At 39.2% G+C, this 13,611-nt stretch overlaps 1 protein-coding gene across 3 annotated transcripts in view; it reads left to right on the top strand.

Annotated features, from left to right (window-relative positions):
* The window catches only part of ARID4B (AT-rich interaction domain 4B), a 189,393-nt gene that overhangs the window by 108,636 nt on the left and 67,146 nt on the right, over window positions 1-13,611 (top strand). For all 3 annotated transcript variants that reach the window (XM_075064167.1, XM_075064164.1, XM_075064166.1), the window contains exons 12-16: window positions 2,310-2,382; window positions 4,051-4,145; window positions 5,270-5,367; window positions 9,659-9,926; window positions 11,358-11,530. In XM_075064167.1, coding sequence (XP_074920268.1) covers window positions 2,310-2,382; window positions 4,051-4,145; window positions 5,270-5,367; window positions 9,659-9,926; window positions 11,358-11,530 — 707 coding nt within the window. The remainder of the gene's footprint in view (window positions 1-2,309; window positions 2,383-4,050; window positions 4,146-5,269; window positions 5,368-9,658; window positions 9,927-11,357; window positions 11,531-13,611) is intronic.

The following is a 13,611-nucleotide window of genomic DNA, read 5'->3' as shown; positions in this document are numbered from 1 at the left end:
GCAGTTTTGGTACCTAGTGTAACAAGTATCTGCTCTGTGCTTCAGGAATAATATCTTAGGGTATGTCTACACTTCAGTTTGACACCCACAGCTGGCCTATGCCAACTGACTGGAGCTCATGGGGCTCAGATTAAGGAGCTGTTTGATTGTGGTGTAGATGTTCGAGTTAAGGTTGGAGCCCGGGCTCTAAGACCCCATGAAGTGGGAAGATCCCAGAGCTTGGGCGGAAGCCCAAACTCAAATGTCTACACTGCAATTAAACAGCCATCTAGCCCAAGCCCCACAAGCCTGAGTCAGCTGGCAGTGTCAAATTACAGTGTAAGATACCCATAGGGTCCACAAGGGATGGCAGCAGCACCCGCAGCACTCTGCTCAGTATCTACAGCGCCTCTGGTTTTTGGCTCTCTTCTTGAAAACGTAGGTTTCCTGGGAACATCTGGTCAGTGCGTTCATCCCTGACCCCTTTGGTTCTATGTGGTCACCCTCTCGTGACAAGCATTTTCTTGGTTGTGAGCCATTTGCCAAATCTAACTTTTTTCCTTCTCTTCTGACTCAGATTACTTCAGGGAAGGAAATCTCCTGAATTTCCACAGTATCTGAGACTTTTGGTCTAGATAGAATACAGTCCTACTTCTCATTTTGCAAAATATCCCTGGCTGTTATTTTGTTCCTTCTTTTCACATTCAAGAGAAAGTATTTATTTCAGTCAGACCCAGCACAACCTCTCTTATTTCATCTTGATGTCAAGAAGGATCTCTAGCTATGTCAGTGATCACATTAGTAGTTTGGTATGGGAATTTCTTTTCCCTCACTATATACTAAAGATCCTTAATCTTTAGGCTGCTGTCAGCAACTTGGGCTGACCCTTCACCCACATGACCTGCTAAATTACTGTATGGCCCTCTTGTATGCAAGTTTTTGTTATTAATTAATGTTAAATGGAGAATATGCCAACACATCAGAAGCATGTTTTCCTCTTGACTTCCACTGTGTATCCAGTTAGTGTATTTGTTATAGGATGAGGGGGAGGACATGTACAGCAAGAGAAAACTTCTTACTGCTAATTCTGTTAATTGAGCCTTTGCCAGTCCTACTTTCATTCCCCCACCTGTTGAGGCTATTGAGTGAGGAGTTGTCTTTTTTATTTATGTCATATTCTTAGTAATTGTATTCAAATTTTGTAAGTTTCTCAGCTGAGATCTGGTGTATCTGTACACGTCTTGATGAATAATACTTTTGTCTCCTTGCTTCTGGCTTGGTGAAGTCATAATGCTTAGGGTAAGAAGTAGAATGGGAAAGATCATGCTGATATAGTGACAAAGTAAATTTTCTTTATTTACAGAAATGATACATCAGTTATACTCACAGAAAGTCTGCTATGGGTCAGAATTAAAAGGAATACAAAGAATTGAAACAAACTCCTACTCTGCATGCATCTTTGAAATATCTTAAACTTAATGATTAAAATTCCTAGAAGTTCTGATTACACTAGAAGTAAGATGATACTCATATGGGAGATATAAATTAATATCAGTTGAGGCACATGGTGTTTCTGGGAATTTCCTAACCAGCTTGGGAGGAGCTGTTGGATTGAGCCACAGTGTCTTGCCATTGATCTCTGCTGATGGTTAATCTAGTGTAGAGGTTTATTACTGTAATATGTTTAATAGCCACAAATATTTTTGACATACCTATTCTGGATTTGTTTGCTTCAAATTAATTAAGTGTATACCATGTACTCTACTCCTGGCAATGTGCATGCAATGTCATTAACCTCAGCATGTTACTAGTGGCTTGTTGAACCACCGAAGAAAAAAGTGCGGGCACAATTTTATCTTTCACTTCATCTTTGAAAGTGACTTCATCCATCCAGGCATTAAAGAATAACCACATCTGATTATAGGACAAATGAATCTCAAAATTGCGTGTAATCTTTTGAGGAGCAATACTGGTATCTACCAGACTCTGTTTTCTGCCTAATTTAACACAATTGAGAGCTTTTGTTGATTTATAAGAATTCTTATGACATTTTGATGATAATCTATTGAAAACCCCTAAAGATCAAACCATATATTTTTTACAATTTTTATTAGCTGGAAATAGCCTTTCCTGTTTCCAGATGGCTTAACATTCAGAGACCATATGCCCTCTGTATAGCATGCTGTTGGTGTCACTAAATTCTGCAGTAAATCAAACTTTTTAATGTAAACTTAATTTGGTACAACAGTTTTCCAAATTAAAAATCTGCTAGTTAGAAGTGCTTAACAAGACAAGTGATAAATTTTCTTTTCTTGTATTACTTTTATTAGGAAGAAATAGAGCCTTTTCCAGAGGAAAGGGAGAATTTTCTACAACAGTTATACAAATTTATGGAAGACAGAGGTGGGTGTTTTATCTTCAATTATGTAATGTATATTGAATCTTTGAGCTGTGACCCACTATTGCTTTGCAATTCATTTTTGGGAACCAGTGTGGCCATATCCATATCTTGCTGTGATCTAGGAGATTGTAGTCTGTCACTTGACCCTCTTTGTCTTCTCAGCATTCATGAGTACTAAAATGCAGACATATCCCTGCTTTGAAAAATAAGTGGATATGCTCCATATACCCCTGTATATCATACACTGTATCCCTGTGTTGTATATAGCTGTGCACTTAATGCCTAGTTTTGTTCTTAATTCTATTACTGCATACATTCCATTTCATAATTTTAATAAGATGCCTCAATAAATTTATTTTAGAATGACAAATATCGTTTGGATAGTTCTATTCATTCTGGGTTTAGCTCATGCCTTGTAATACCACCTGAATGTTTGTGTTGTTGATAAGAGAAACTGAAATGCCTTTAAAAACATATCCCTTTAATGTATCAAATCCTTAACAGATACATAGGGAGAGATTACAAATAAATATGCTTTCAGAAAGCAAATAGTTTCTGTCTTAATTGCTTGGTAAGACTTGCATTCAGAGGCCTCTGCTACAGACACACACACACACACACGCACACGAATTGTGATATCTTTAGTGGATTGAGATAAAAGTGAGCTTTTAAATAAAACTGTATAGTTTGATTATGATTTTTATTATCTTATTGTTAAGGGCCTGTCAAATTCAGAGCTATGAAAAACACATCACGGACTGTGAAATCTGGTCTCCCCCTGTGAAATCTGTTTTTTTTCTGTGCTTTTACTCTATACTGTACATATTTCACAGGAGGGAGACCAATACTTCTCAAATTGGGGGTCCTGACCCAAAAGGGAGTTGCAGGGGGGTCAGAAGGTTATTTTAGGGGGGTTACAGTATTACTTCTGTACTGACTTCAGAGCTGGGCGACCAGAGAGCAGCGCGTGCAGGCCAGGAGCCCACCTCTGAATGCAGAGCCGCCACCAGCAGCAGTGCAGAGATAAGGATGGCATGGTATGGTATTGCCACTCTTACTTCTGCACTGCTTCCTTCAGAGCTGGGCAGCCGGACAGTGGCGGCCGCTGACTGAGGGCCCATCTCTGAAGGTAGCAGTGCAAAAGTAAGAGTGGCAGCACCATACCATGCCATCCTTACTTCTGTGCTGCTGCTGGTGGCGGCTCTGCATTCAGAGCTGGACTCCCAGCCTGCAGCTGCCACTCTCCAGCTGCCCACCTCTGAAGGCAGAGCCACAGCCAGCAGCAATGTAGAAGTAAGAGTAGCAGTACTGCAATCCCCCCTGCCTACAATAACCTTGCAACTCCCCCATAACTTCTTTTTGGGTCAGGACTCCTACAATTACAGTACAGTGAAATTTCAGATGTAAATAGCTGAAATCATGAAATTTGTGATTTTTTAAATCCTATGACCGTGAAATTGACCAAAATGGGCCGTGAATTTGGTAGGGCCAGACTTATTATATAGATAGAAAAATAAATAAAGACTCTACTATGCACATGATATGGTCAGAATCAAAGAGCTTGCAGTAATATATTTAGTAACGTGAAATAATTTAGGTATAAATTTCTGGTCTTGTACTCAGTAAAAAGACACACTTCAAAATATTTTAATAATTGTATTCTTCCACAGGGACTCCTATTAATAAACGACCTGTACTTGGATACAGAAATTTGAATCTCTTTAAATTATTCAGACTTGTACACAAGCTTGGAGGATTTGATAATGTAAGTATTATAGTTAAGATGGAAAGTATTTCAGACCCCTAAAGTCTGAGGAAAAAAATATGAAAGATTATATTTAAGTCATAGTAAATAAGACTCCTATACAAAAACTCTAGGAATCTGACAAATTAATCCTGCAACATAATACACCCAGCAGCATTATTAAAAAAACAAACATTTAAACAAACAAATTATATAATTAATTTCTTTGTGATACATGCAGTAGATCTAACTATTGCTGTATAATAATGTAGTCAGTCAGAGTACTTCCTTTTTCTCTGAGGATTCAGTGAAATACCTGTCTGAGAGCCTTTGTTTTAGACACTGAGCAAATAGTAGAGACTTCTAAATCACTGCACAAGACCTCAAATGCAAGCAATCTGAGTTAAGGTTTTTATGGCATCCTTAACTCCTGCCCATTGTGGATCATATATAGAAGACTGTGCTGGCTGGAATTAACTGAACTGATCTTGAAGCAGCAATTGGATCATTTACTTGGAATTCCTGGGGCAGTGGACTCTATTCCTACTTTTGATGTCTTCCTATAAAATTAACTTATGAATTGGTCATGTGTATTCATACAGTAAAATGCAATGTCATCTTTCTGATGCTAAGGGTCACGTACTTAGAGAACGAGATGTGTTACATTACCTTTTGAAGACTGTTGGAACTGAGCATACTAAACAGGTTACAAAACTTGAGCGCATTAAGAGTATAAGAGGCAGTAGAAGAGCTGATAGAGGCAGTTTCTGGGAAACCTGGGTATTGTACCATTCAGGACTTTACAGATTGCCACAGGCAGTTTGAACTGCCATCTTTATTTTAAATTAAAACTCCAGCTTTGGTAAATAAGGTTACTATCAAAGTAAGTTTTTGTTATCCACTTGGCTGACTCCTGCAGTTTGAGACTAGCTTACTGAAATGCAAAATGACGGAAATTCTAAACTGATGATAATTCTGTGCAGCAGAACAGTGATTTTTTTGTCGAATACATTCTTTTGTGGATCTGAAGAAATTTTTAAAAAATTGTTAGCATCTGTCTGTTGTTGCAAAGATAATAGACTTTAATTAGTCTTATGTTTTGTACTAGATTAATATGCACATTTATATTTTGCTGTGTGTAACAGATTGAAAGTGGAGCAGTATGGAAGCAGGTGTATCAAGATCTTGGAATACCTGTGTTGAACTCAGCTGCAGGATATAATGTTAAATGTGCTTACAAAAAGTAAGTGATACAGCACATGTAAAACGAATGAAATATGAACAGTGATACCTTTGTGGGATGTTTACATATAGATTCCAATGGAAACACCTCTTTTATGAAAAATAGTTACTGTAAATTGCATATTATTCATTATTTTGGAATCTTATGAATCAGAAATGTAGGACTAGCAAGGACCTTGATAGGCCATTTAGTCCAGTCCTCTGCACTGAGTTGGGACTACAGCCTTGTCTACACTACAAAGTTTTGTTGGCAAAAGTTATGCTGCTTTAATTAAAGCATTTTAATTAAAACCACTGTTGCATGTCCACACTAGCGCCTTGTGTCTGCAGAGCACATCCACACTAACAGCTCTTGCGTTAACACAGAGCAGTGCACTCTGGTGGCAATCCCACTGTGCAACTGGCTGCAGGGTGCTTTGGGAAGGGTTTGCATGCCTCATGGGGCAGGTACAGCGTCACATGATGAGGTGTCTCAATCCCCTCGTTCCAGGGGCATCCTACTAGATTGCCCGTTGCTTTTCAGCTGAAGTTTGGTGTGTGGGAAGGAGGGAAAGGAGAGTGGTGTGTCTGGGGTGGGGGAGACAACAGGCTGACCGACTTATCCTGAGGCAGGGGGAGGGGGACATCTCCTCCATGTCAGCCCCTGCTTCTGCTCGGCACAGCAGTCTCTCTCAAAGCAGCCCGCTCTGCCTGCCTGCCTATGGTTCTGTGATTCCCTCCGAGTTCTCCCACAGCCTCCTCAGCTGCTGGGAGCAGCATCCTGAGAAGCTCTGTGAGCTCTCCATGCTGAGGAATGTCAAAGCAGCAGAGCAGTCCCTCTCCCAACTCCCCACAGCAGCAGTCTGCCAGAGGCTGTATTCCTAGAGCAGGGCAGAACAGAAGCATTCCACATTAATGGTTAGTTCCCAATCCCAGAGCAGAGCAGCAGGCTCAGCTGTCAGATACTTCCAGGAGCTTTGAAAGGGAGGGGTGCATGCCTGCAGGGTAGCAGAGATTAAAACAGTGAACAGAGTGGTCACAGCAGGCATTGTGGGATACTAGTAGAAGCCAGTTATGTCAGCAAAACAAACAGCAGTATCTACACTGATGCTTTGTCTCTTTAACTTTGCCATAAAAAGTTTTATGCTTCTTGTTGAAGTGGTTTTATTTTGTCAGCAAAACAGCAGAGTTTTGCCTCCAAAAGTAGCTTTGCAGTGTGTACACCCCCCTTGTTTTGTCTACAAAAGATAGCTTTTGCTGACAAAACTTTGTAGTGTAGACAAGACCTAAGCTGTTGCTCACTTCATGCTATACTTGGGATTGTATCTCTTCTGTTATGTATGTTGTTCTTCTCTGCTGTGTCAAACATAAGCTACTTGTCTTGACTTTCAGGGTCCTTCATGACCTATCCATTCCGTATCTGTCATCTCTCATTTAGCATCAAAAGGTCAACTTCAACCTCTTATTGTCCCAATGATATCAGCCTCCTCTACCCACTTGTGAAATTTTTCAAACCAGAGCCTTTGTGCATTCTCCCTCTCACACTTGGAAGAAGAGTCCTATAAACATCTGCAAAACTAATTCACTATTCTTCTCTTCTTAAAATTCTCCTCTGCCATTAAGCCTATAAAAAACTTGACAATAGCTGGGCCACTAGCATTCCAGGACCACTTCCTACCATGCTGACCAATACTGTGTCACTGTTTCCTTGTATTCCCTCTTTGGCCTGTTTGTATCTATCTGGTGTCTCTTGTTTTACACTTAGATTGTAAGCTCTTTGGGGCAGGGACTATCTTTTTGTTCTGTTTGTACAGTGCCTAGCACAATGGAGTCCTGATCCAGCACTGGGGCTCCTAGGCATTATGATAATACAAATAATAAAAAATAATAATAGATATAAAAACTTCTCCAGTGCCAGAGGAACTTAAATCTGGGGTTTTGGATGGGGGTTAGTTTGCCACATTATCTTAAAATATGTATATATTTTGATGCATTTTTGCTCTTTTTAAAAATAAAGTACAGTAAAAGCTTTGTTATCTGGCATGTTGGAGGAATGGGAGCTTAGTCAAAAATTCCAGTTAACTAAGAGTTATGCTTACCAATGGAGAGAGGGAGATTGGTTGCGCGAGGGGACTCAAGGCTGGGGGTTGGAGTGCGGGAGGAGTTTTGAGGTGCACTTTACCAACCAGAAAGATCTAGAAAATGGCATTTCAGGGTGCTGGATCTGAGTGGCACTCACCTCAGGTGGCTCCCCGCAATCGATGACATGTCCCTGCTGCTCCTAGGCGGGGGCGTTGCTAAGCGGCTCTGTGCGCTGCCTCTGCCTGCAGGGTCCAGCCCGGTAGCTCCCAGTGGATATCCAATGGGAACTGCAGAGCCAGTGCTCGGGTGGGGCGAAAACAGTGCATGGAGCCCCCGTGACCATTCCTCTGCCTAGGAGCAGCTGGAACATGTCGCTGCTTGCAGGGAGCCACCTGAGGTGAGCACCACCCGGATCCAGCACCCTGAAATGCCATTTTCTAGAGCTTTCTGGTTGGTTAAGTGCTGGATAACACAGCTTCTACTGTATTGGGGAAAAAACAAAACAAAAACAAAAAACAGAAGTGTAAAACATATAATAGGAAGGTAAATCAGAGGAGTGGAAAACCTTGCATGATTATACATTCTGTACTGCTGGTTGTCAGATGTTGGTCCACAAAGTCCTTCGTGATGTCCACAGAATGAAGTAATTGGGAATCAGTAGTAGGGGATTGGGATGTTAGGAGGATCGGAGGTGGTTTGTGAAATGATCTCTCGCTCTGTTATGAAGTGGTCAGTAGAATTGAAGTGTTTGAGGATAGCAATGTGGTATCATGAGAGAACTTATCATTAATTTCTATGGTCAGATGGCTTTCACAATTGTATCTTTTTTATATTGATGTTCCTAGATGAATGAGTAAAAGGTAAAAGATGGTGGTTTTAACAAGTTTTTAGTTTATTTTTAGTATTTATTGTAATGTCAAGACACTACTTTTGATGGGTATTAGTCTTATGTTAGTTCGGTGCTTAAAATATTGTGGATTTTCTTTAGCTGTTCTGGAGAAGTTCTGTAGTGTAAAGATAAAGATACAGAATAAAATGGTAAAAAGGTACAAGAATGAGAAGATTATAAATAAATGTATAAAAGAAAAAGCCAAGCATTTGACTTGATTGTAATAATATTTATACATTACTGGGGTAAGGTTTCTGGAACAAGGAATCTCAGCACAGTGAAATAATCTTTGGTAAATATTTAGGTATGGTGTTACCATTAGTATTCTCCAAGAGCTTTAAGAAGTCTGTTCAAATTCCATAATATTAAGCTAGTCAGTGCTAATGATATGATTTGTTCGAATGATCTTCTTTCTGATGCAGATATAATAGCATTTGAGAAAGGAAGATAGAGGGATATCTCAGCAGCAAAATAAAAAATGCTTAATGCAGTATTGCAGTAAAAAGTCACTTTGCGTTACAGGGTGACATACCCCAAATTCACCGAAACCAAGGAGTATTATCAGTTTTGAAGTTTGGAGTGTATTTGTTTCAAGGCAAACCACTATCACTTGTATTGCTTGTTTCTGTCAGTGTTTATAACGTGCTATTACGTGTGGCCTATGTCATAACTAATAATCAGAATCAAGTAGGTTTCTTTCTAGGAGGCTCAGAAAATGCCAATTGTAATTATAAGCTTAATTTTCAAATTGGTTTGACGGTTCATTCAAGAGGAGAAGCATTTCTTGAGTTTCCATATTGCTCGGCTGAGCAAACTGGACACTGCTTTCCTTTGATTTTTCCTTTCCTGAATTGGTAGAATATTTATATTCCTGTTTGTGTTCTTAAATGTTTTCTGTATTTTGGGTATTTCTGTAATACTGGTTGATTCAGAGGTATCGTTTGCATGTGTTTAAATATACACCTCTACCCCGATATAATGCAACCCAATATAACACGAATTCGGATATAACGCGGTTTCACCTATAACATACGCTCCAGCGGATCAAAGCAAGTTCGATATAATGCGGTTTCACCTATAACGCGGTAAGATTTTTTAGCTCCCAAGGACAGTGTTATATCGGGGTAGAGGTGTAGTAAGAAGTGGAAACAAAAAAAGAAAAATGGTCAAACTGATACCAGATTTTCACAAACAAGTTTTATTAGTTTTAATATAACCTACTTATTGAATCCTATGAAATGCATGTATTTTATGTATCAAAGGTGTACAGATCTCATTAGGTTAATATTTATGTAAATTAATGTTAGCATCATGTCATGGAATTTAATTTTTCTTCCTTCAGATATCTGTATGGTTTTGAAGAGTACTGCACATCGGCTAATATTGAATTTCAAATGGCATTGCCAGAGAAAATGACGAATAAGCCCTGCAAAGAGTGTGAAAAAGAAAAAGAATTAAAAATGCGTGAAGAACCTGAACAGGATGTAAAAGAAATAAAAGTTGTTAAAGAAGAGCATAAGGAGGCGGAAGAAGTAATCATACAACAGGAAGAAACAAAACCATCTGAGAATGATAATGAATGTAAAGAAGATGATAACCCCACCTTTCTGGTAAAATACTTTATTTATGTTAAGCCCAATTGCTAAATGAGGTAGTGTTTGTGGGGGGAGTAGGAGGTAATGTATTAAATAGGGCTGAAATCACCTTGGTGGAGTTAAAAAACAAACAAACACCTAAACAGTTTAGCACATTGTCTTCATAATGCGTTGTTCTTTCCTTATTATTAATACTGATCATATCACAGCTCTGAAAATAGGGTTTGGTGGCTGACAGCAACTGCATAGCTAAAGGAGGATAAGTACAATGAGCCAGATCCATCTCTGGGTGTATGCTGGCTGCTGCAGAGGGTCTCGGAAGCAAAATGTCCATAACCTCCTACAGAACAGCTGCAACCTACAGTCAAATTTATACCAAAATGTGTGGCCTACTTTGGCCTGAAAGGGGCTGTATCCTCTTAGCAGCTGTAATAGTAGGATTTCTATTTTGAACCTGGCTTTAGATTTAGGTCTCAGTCCTACAGTGCATTGCATCTGCATGGACACCTTCCATTCCCATCCCCACACCAAAATCAGTGAAGTTCCACAAGAGTTCAGGGCAATGTATTGCAGGACTAGGACCTATGCAATTCAGAGGGATCTGCAGGTGCATATTTAAGCCTTTTGAAAGTGCCATTGAGGTGGTTGGGATTCTATATAGGCATAAAGATTTGTCTGAGTGAAGTCATTTGTAAGTCAGGACTTTAAGCTACTCCCACACCACCCCCACAAAGACACCTGTAAAGGGTGGCAGGAGCACTACTTGACATCTGTTTTTAAGGCCCACTGCATTTAGGGTGAAATCTTTAAAAGGAAACCATCAAACTGATGCTGTCAGTTTAAAAATTGTGTTTAATAAAAACACTAGGACCAAAGATTATTAAAGATGACTAAATTTAAAATATTCTTATTTTTCATTTGAATGCTGTTAATTTTTTTGTGCTGTTCAGCTTGGAGAATGAAAATTGATTAGTAGGTCTTACTTTTAGTTTAGTTTCTAGTCAGCTTCGCTTTTGGATTCTCGGGAATTTGGCACAATGAAACAGTTTTGAGCCACACAGAAAAAAATGCTTGTTTTTTGTTCAGAGGTTGTTTCCATTGGAATTGAATGAAATGTAAGGGAAACTAGAATGTCTTGAGTGTTTTTAAAGCTTTTTTTTTTTTTTTTTTTTTAAAGAAATTTGGATGCGGATTTGTTCTGGCAGCTTCACTTTAAATGTTTCTTCTATTTAAAACATTAAAGTTAAATTCTGTAGCTCTGACTCAAGCAATCCTTTTGCAAAATTTAGTCCTTATTTAATAACAAAGAATATACTGGGAATGGTAACAATCCTAAAACTTTGAATTATTTCTGCCAGTTGGTTAAGTGTGTTTTGTCTGCCTTTTTTCAAATGCTTGTCATGTTGATTTCTATTGTAGGTTAACTGCATTTTTATATTTTCTTAGGAAAACAAACAAAACTTGCAAGAATCTATGTATACTCAGTCTGACCAGGAAATGGATTTCAATTCAACCAAAACAGAAGGTGACGCCAATCTGGGAGATAAAGAGGAAGAGAATGTTAAAGAAATGGAAATTCTTAACACGAACATAGAAGCTGAAGGAAAAGAAAAATCAGGGTAAGAGGGGTTTTTATACGTTAAGGAACCTGATGTCACTAATGTTTTAGTTAAAAGTATGTTTGAACGTCAACATCAAACGGTATTGTGAGATCCTAATCTGGCAAAGACATAAGCATATGCTTAACTTCATGCACCATGAATAATCCTATTGAAGTTAGTGGGGCTACTCACATTGCTCAACCAAAACATTTTGCATGAGTCTTTCCAGGTTCAGAGCCTAAATATTTAAAACCCAATGAGCAAGGGGAATCATACAAAGTATAAATAACTTAAGTCTATTTGATTAAAAAAATAAGATGTCCATCCTAGTGGCCTGCTGTTTGCTCAGCTCTGCTACCTGTATGGGGTGGATTTCTAGTTTCCACCTCTTGCTCTTGGAAGTGTTATGGAGACAGTGTTATGGGAAGGGAGTATCTTGCATCTCTCAATAGCAATCTTTGGTTGAGTAAGGGATGATTTTGACAGGATCAGAAGATACTCCTTTCCAGTTCTTCACAAGAGAAGGTGATTGCAAGTGAATTAAAATAAACTAATATTGGTGCCGGGGCCCAGCTAGTCAGTGGATGGAACAGGGAAGCAGAACATTCCTCCCTGCATGCATGTGTGTATGTATTCTCCATAAAACAATGGATAGAAAGATTTTCATATTTAAACGCAAAAAGATTTGTTCCATGTATTGCCTTTAAACGTCTGCCCTGAGGTCAAAATCGAAGGGACAGTTCTTAATTAGACCTAGCACAGCTTAACAACTTACATCCTTGACAAGAACTGCATGTACACTATAGTGTGTCTGAATGCTATTCAAAAGTTGGGAAATCCTAAAACCATTGTGTTTTGGACACACATCTTGTCCCTTCCTCGTTTGAGGGTGAAAACAGTCCAAAAGATGATAGAACTTGTGTCGTTGAGCTGCAGGTGTGAAGAAGGTGTGCGGAAATGCCCTAGAACTGTGTTTTATGGAAATTCCATTCACTATACCATGGAAGGGTTTCCTGAGCCTGGAATATAAATGTGGGCACTGCACTGGATTTGGCCCATAGGAAATTGGTGAAACCATTGTGTAAATATTGCATCATTGACACATTTCACCCTGTAGATAGGCGATAGTAAATAACTGATTATACAAAAAATGTATTAGGTAGAGTAAAATAATTTGCATAGTTAAAATATAAGATGATACATTTTTAATTGGAAATCTACCCAGACAATAGAAAAAGTGTGGTGAAAAGAGTTATGCCTCTTACTTCAGAACTGAATTTGGCTCAGTGTCTTTAAAATGTCACCCGGTAAGGTCTTTTAAAAGTGTGGGACATCTTTCTGATACTGATGTTGACCAAATAACAATGGTAAATGAAATAATAACATTATAAAACTATTCTCAAGTAACAATTTGTATCTATTTAACTTGGGACCAGATTAGTTCTTCTGCATGAGGAGAAGGCTTGCCTAGAGGATAGGAAGCTCCATGAGTTTCTCCTTGCACTGTTTCTACCAGACTGCTCCATTGTGAGGAATGCAGGATTTCAGTCCCACCTTGCTGATTTTAGGATATCTGCTGGAAGCCAGGAGTGTCTTTCTAGAGGTTCTGTACTCCACCTACCAATGTCTCATCACTCAGTCCTTTTGAAACAGGGTTTCCCTGCTGACCTCCCTCCTGTAATCCCTTCTAAACTGGGTTCAGCAACACAATGGGGCTCTGTGCAAAAGTTAATACAGAATCAGGTGGTATTAACTTTTGAGCTTTTCACTTCTATTTTATTTTGTGTAGAGGGGAGGCTAAGTGTGATATCTGCAGCACACTAATTCCTCTCCAGTGCTATTCCCTGGCTACTTTTGTATCCCGACTATGTCTATGAGTCTGTGGCCATGTCTACACTACGGGATAATATCGAATTAGCTAAAATCGGTCTCATAAAATTGATATTATAAAGTCGAATGTGAGCGTCCACACTAGGCATGTTACTTCGATAGTGTGCGTCCATGGTCCATGGTAAGCGTCGATTTCTGGAGCGGTGCACTGTGGGTAGCCGTTCCGTAGCTATCCCATAGTTCCCAGTCTCCCCCGCCCCTTGGAATTC

This window comes from Chelonoidis abingdonii, chromosome 3 (assembly GCF_003597395.2).
Source record: "Chelonoidis abingdonii isolate Lonesome George chromosome 3, CheloAbing_2.0, whole genome shotgun sequence".
In the NCBI taxonomy this organism is placed as follows: Eukaryota; Metazoa; Chordata; order Testudines; family Testudinidae; genus Chelonoidis; species Chelonoidis abingdonii.
This window is presented reverse-complemented; position numbering and strand designations above follow the sequence as displayed.